This window comes from Phalacrocorax carbo, chromosome 1, assembly GCF_963921805.1.
Source record: "Phalacrocorax carbo chromosome 1, bPhaCar2.1, whole genome shotgun sequence".
Lineage (NCBI taxonomy): Eukaryota > Metazoa > Chordata > Aves > Suliformes > Phalacrocoracidae > Phalacrocorax > Phalacrocorax carbo.
Genome location: NC_087513.1, coordinates 40804117 through 40810183, shown reverse-complemented (window position 1 = coordinate 40810183; position 6067 = coordinate 40804117). Strand labels below are relative to the sequence as shown.

Genomic DNA, 6067 nt, shown 5'->3' with positions numbered 1-6067 from the left:
GTGGACCCGGGTGTGTCTGTGCCGTGGTACGTGGCCGAAAGCCCTGGGAAGGGAGGCTTTTTCCTTGCCGCCCTGGCACCAGGACCTCCTGAGGGGTAATGGGGAGGGAGGCTCCCCTTCCAGTCCGAGGCTTGACTGGGGCAGCGGGCCTTGCTTCTCAAGGAGAGGCTGCTGGGAAGCCGGATTACGGCCGTGACCTGGCTTGTAACCTGGACCATTATTCCCCTGTCGGGAAAAAGAAAAAAAGTGTAGCCTGAAACAAAGCCTGAGACGATTGGATCCCAGGCGGCTGCTTTTCTAGCCCGAAGTGCGAGTATTGTGAAGCGGGGTCAGTCTTGGTGCGGCGGTTTTAATGTCTGTAATTACAGTGGCACAGCTGTAAAGCTAAAAGCCTGAGCTTATTAATTTCCCGTATTGGGCAATGGAGGATCCACTGTTTTTTCATTTTTCCCTTCCAGCCCTTCAGAGGCAGTTACACATAGCGAAAGCTAACTTTAAAGCTAAACCTAAGTTGAACTAGGGCTGTACGCACAGAATGCGGTTTATGTAAGAGTTTGGGTAACAGAGGCAAGCTCTATTTCTCTCTAAAGACATACCCAGCATTCCTTGTAGGGTGTTCTCCACTGGTTGCTCTTAGAGTTGGTTAGGTGACTTTTTGCTAGAGTTCTAATACTTCCTCCTTTTAGAAGGAGGAACTGCAAAAGTGGTGGAAAAAGCTCCTCTTATTTTCCAGTTTTGCTATAGAAAAAAACCATAAAGAACTGATGCCAACTGTAACTTAGGATCAGCCTATTACTGAAATGTGATGTAACTGCATTGTTGCCTAACTGAAAATGTAGACAAGTGTAAAAAAAACACTGAGCAAGAGAACTAGAGGTTAAAACCTGTTCTCCAGAACCTTACAGTGTTTTATTGTCCTCCATACCAGTAGTCAAAGGATGTGTGCTGTTTGCTTGATGGTGCTGGTTGATCCAGGAACGGGAATTTTTCCTACTTGTGCCAGGACTTAGGGCTTTGAAAACTACCCATTGGATGCTTGGATCATTTATCCATGTCATTATTTTTTTAATGTGGATGGAGTATGTAAACTAGTGATAGAGATGCTTTTATTTAATCTCATCTGGTAAAGTTACAACATTACGGAGGTCTTCATAAGAACTCCTCATTCAAGGATCTTTATCTCAAGAGGCAGCAAGTGAAGATGTGATTTGCCCAAGGTCTCACAGTAAGACAGTTCTAGTGCTGAAAATACATTTTAGGTCTCTTTATTTGCAGTATTGCTCTGAGTACCAGAAAATGGTTACTTTGTCTGTAATGAGTAATTTGCAGGGCAAATGTACTGATCATCCTAAACAGATCTTGCAGTGTTTGTTAATACTGATACAGAGTCATCTTCTCTTTTTTTAATTAAAAGAGCATTCAGGAGAAGATAATTTAACTTTCAAGCCAAAAGCAGAAAATAAGGAAAAATAATTTTTCCCCTGATATTTAAGATGCACTCTTCTGTTTAAATGTGATAGGGAAGGTTCTAATACTCTTGCTCTTTTATAAGTGAAATTTGGTTGTTTATGGATCGTATAGTTAAGGAAGGCCCATGATTTTCTCTCAGTCTAAGTCCTTTTCTGTATTTCTTGTATCCTTGCTACCTAAAGGAGTCGATAGTACAGTATTCCTAAATATTAAGGTACCTCCATGTTGCTAATCTTAATGGAGTAGGGGCATAGTTCATGGGCATGTGACTTCAGAAGAGACCTTCACATCAACTGGTACAAGGAGGCTTGTGGCCTGGAGTGGTATTTGGAATTCCCCCAGGAAAGTGAAATGTTTATGTGTCTGCTAAGAGTGATGTCTTTTTTTTCTTCTTTATCCTTGGAACTATACTTTACACAATACTTTTTAGAAGTGCATGTATAAATGGAGTAAATGACATTGTGGAGCACTTCAGGAATTCTTGCTACCTTGGCTATTAGCTTTTAATTGGCTTTTCTCTTTTAATTCCTAGCAACTTAAACATGAAGCTGTTGGATAGTTTTCTGCAGAAATTCTTGCATAGAGAATTGTGGAATTCTGCATCTGAAATATGGGACCGAAATGTGAATTTCTGTAGAATTCTGAACTCTTCACAATGTATATTTTTCTTCACTTCCAACCCCCCCGGTTTCTTCAGTTGATGTCTTTTTTTTTTTGGTTGTAGGATCAAGTTTCTTTTGAGTCAATTGAAGAATAACTGTTGGTTTAATGTATATGTGCCTGTCTGCCTTTCATAGCACTCCATGTAGTCTTGCATTCTATGTGTAGAATCACATAAAAAAATTTCTACATATGTGAAGCACAGAATTTCTGATTAATACTGTATTATCCTGAGAACAAAAAACAGTTCAAAACTTTGTCCTTGTTACCCAATTCTAGATGACTCCAGAACCTACTGAAGTATTTAAATATAGAATAATAGTTAGACTTATTTTTATAAATTATGTTAAATGACTTAATTAGCTTTAGACTTTCCCGTGACTCTCAAAATCACTACTGTAGTTGTATTTTGGAAGTAGAAATGTTTTGGAAGTTTAATCTCGCAAATCTGTTTGCTACATAATCTTAGCATTTTCAGGGTGTTTATAGATCATTTGATTGCCTTCCAGATTTATGTAGCTTATCTTTACTAGTTTCTGCTTTTTGTGCTAACCTTAAAGCATCGTATAGCAAAAAATTTCCTGATATTACAGAAGTTGTTTTTGTAGGATACATACCAAGATTCTTCATACTTATGTTAGAAGTCAACATAGTGAACCATCCAAGTTGTTGATGCATGTTCTGAGCAGAAGACAAATAAAGTTATCTTCCTCGGGATTCAGTATGTCTGCATTCACAGGGCACCTATTTTAGCTGTTAGTTTTACTCCATTTATTGTTTTAAGAGATTACGTTGATGAAAAAGCATTTCACATAACTGGGTGTGAGTCAGCTGTTATCACAGCGGGGTTGATACTGAAAGTCAAATGAGTCAAACCTGACTTGCTATCCTAAAAAAATTCCCCTCGAGCATGACTATTTTACAGGATAGTTTAGCTTTCAAGTGTCGGGTTAAGGTAAGAGGAAGCAAACATCTAATAGTGAGAACTTTTATTCTGGGTACAGTTGCCTAAGAATATTTCCATTGCATGCCTTGGACAACATGTTGTCAAGAAAATATGTCCCTTGGGCATGCAACCTTTTCTGAGCAATTAGTAATTCCTAGTCCTTTTATAGTGTGGTTTTTTTTTTTTGAATGTTCTGATAGCAAGTCTTTAGCCACTTTTTTATTTCCTTCAGTTGTTGATTATCCTGTGCTTTACCTCATTTGTTGGTGTACAGTTAGTGCAGTGTGTAATTGTGCTGTGGCTATACTTAGCATTTTATGGAAGGATAAAATGAGTAAGAACACATGTAACCTTTTTCCGAATGTCAGATGGGGAGTCAATACTTGAGTTATGAACTCTGGAAATCTGATTTACCCTATGTGATAGGGAGGGAACCTTCTCAGCATTACAGCTGTTGTTTCTGGGAGGATGGTGTGAGCAAGAGACAAGAATTCTCAGCAATTAATGAGATTCTTGTCATAAGCAGGATATTTTAAATCGTTCGTTTGATAAAATGTTTAATCTGTCAATATATAATAATACATCTTTTGCATGCTTCTCATTTATAAGGGATATTTTTCAAGCTAGCCTTAGTGTAAAATTAAGATAAAATCTGTGAGAGTGATCTTAAGTTCTGTTTGTCATAATTCAGCTTTCAGTTTTAAGGTTATACATATTCTTGTCTTAGTTTTCTTGACCAGTAATTCAGCCAAAACTTTTGGAAGGTCCCCATCTAGAAAGCAGAGCTACTCTTCTAAAAATGAAAACTCTGTGGAAGAAAGTTTTGAGGATCTGCTCTTGAAATATAAGCAGATACAATTAGAGCTCGAATACATTAATAAAGATGAAAGACTGGCTTTGAGCAACAGGGAAGAAAATGAACAAGAAGATGATGATAAAGCAGTGGACACTGAGGACCAAATAACTGTAGAAAATGACAGTATTACAACAGATGCTATAAAAGAAGTATCTCCTGAGGAGAAAAATCCGGTTATAGCCTTTCAGGCATTTGAACTGAAACCTCTCAGACAAAAACTGCCTACTCCAGCTGAGAGGAGCAGATTAAAAAAAGGCAAAGAGGGAACGAAACAATCATCACAAAAATCTGAAGTCACAGAATCCAGCCAAGGTAAATACGTGAAGTTGTTTTAGCTTGTAAAGTTCTTTTTGCATGCCATTATCTATAGTATTTCTTAGGTGTTGGGGAAAATTTTACTTTTAATTAAAATACTAATTTTAATTAATGTTAAATGTTTTAAGCTATAGAGTTAAGGTACTTAAATCCTGTTTTATGTAATTCCTTGAATTATGTAAACATGCTTGGAAGCATGTTTTTGCTTTTTTTAACTAATGTGTTTCTTAGACTGATAGTTTGGCAGAAAGCACAAGGACAAGACTTGAAGGTTTTAATTGCTGTTCACTGCAGAAATCATCGACTTTCATTGAAAGTTTTCCTTCTGTTTTTCCCTTGTTCTTCTTTGCAAAAGCAAATTTTTTTTAGCGGAAAAGATAACATTTAGAGACCTCTCTTTCTGCATTTCATCTTTGTTATGTGTTTTCTTCAGTGTGGCAAGCCTTTATGAGATTTTCGCCAGAATTATTTTAGTCATTCTTGATATGCACAAATAAAGGAGAAATCATGGGCCAGAAGTAGAAAGTATTTGTAGAAGAAATGTAGCTGAAGGGTAGAATCAGTATCTTGTCCAGGTAGTTCTGGACTGCAGGGCAAAGAGCGTAATTGCTCAGATGCCTGAAACAGTTAGTGAGAAACAAGTTACTGTGTCCAGCTGACCTGTGGTAAAAGTCCTTGAGCTTACAAGTCTGCAGCAAAATAAAGCAGCTAGCTTAACCTTCCTGTTCTGAAGCTTCATCTAGTTCTAATAAGTGTTTGCTGTGGTTGAGGGTGTGCTTGTGGATGTCACTTGTCATCTTATGTTAGCTAATTTGCCAGTGTGTGTAAACTATCAATTTGAGTGGGAAGAGACAAAGTAGTAAATGGATGGATTAAGAATACAGGTGAGAATTAGTAGGAATATTAATAGAGATAGAACTAGAGCACTGAAAGTCAGAATAATTTATACGTAACTTCAGAATAAGAATTTAGAAGACGAAACAGAAAAAGAAAACTGATAATTAGTAGTCAAACCACCTCATTCTAGGTATTTTTTCCCCTTGTCTCTCCCATTAATAAAAAAAGAAAAAAGAAGAAAATGGGTTCCCTTATTCTTTATGAGGTAATGTAGTTTTTAATGGGAGACATGAGGAAGATCTACAGATCTTGACCATAAAACAGTAGCCGGCAGGAAGAGAATATAGCAAGGCAGGAGTAAATGAGCTATTCAAAAAGCAAAACAGTCTCAAAAAAACCCATAATCCAACTTCAAAACTTAGAAGCACTGAAGTTGAAAATACAGTTTGAAAATAGAAGCTATAGTACACACATTAAGAATGTCTTAATTTTTGCACGCAACTCATGTATAACATAATTTGTCTAACTTCAGATCATTCTTGTGTGAGTGACTGTTTATGACAATGTAATACAAGCTTCCAAAGTAGAATAACCCAGCTGATCTGAGTAATTGAAGATTCATGTGTACCAAGTGAACGTGTGCTAATTGATTATGCATATATCAGGAAATGAGAAAAATTCATTTTTTCATAATACTTATTTTTAAATGGTGTATGGATGTTTCTCTAGACCTGTTCAAGTTGGAGAACTTGTTTAAAAACTCAGGGAAGTTTGTGTCTCTTTCCAGAATTAATTCTCTGTGGTTTGACTTTTGACAGAGGCTTTACAGTATTACCTGGTTTCCTTCCCTTATTGCCCATTAGTCTGTTCTGCCTGTGTTGTTCCCTTCTGGTTTGAAAGAATGTTTTAGTTAGTAGTATGTCCCTGTATTTCTGCATCACAAACTACTGTTCCATCTTTGTCTCCCTACTTCCATTCTGTCA

The 6067-nt window shown here is 37.0% G+C and overlaps 1 protein-coding gene across 7 annotated transcripts in view; it reads left to right on the top strand.

Annotated features, from left to right (window-relative positions):
- ZFC3H1 (zinc finger C3H1-type containing) overlaps positions 1 to 6067 on the top strand; it is a 44092-nt gene that overhangs the window by 728 nt on the left and 37297 nt on the right. For all 7 annotated transcript variants that reach the window (XR_010372641.1, XR_010372642.1, XM_064449625.1 and 4 more), the window contains exon 2: positions 3825 to 4244. Coding sequence is in view for 5 of the 7 variants with exons in the window: in XM_064449625.1 (XP_064305695.1) it covers positions 3825 to 4244 (420 nt within the window). In the remaining 2 variants the exon portion in view is untranslated. The remainder of the gene's footprint in view (positions 1 to 3824; positions 4245 to 6067) is intronic.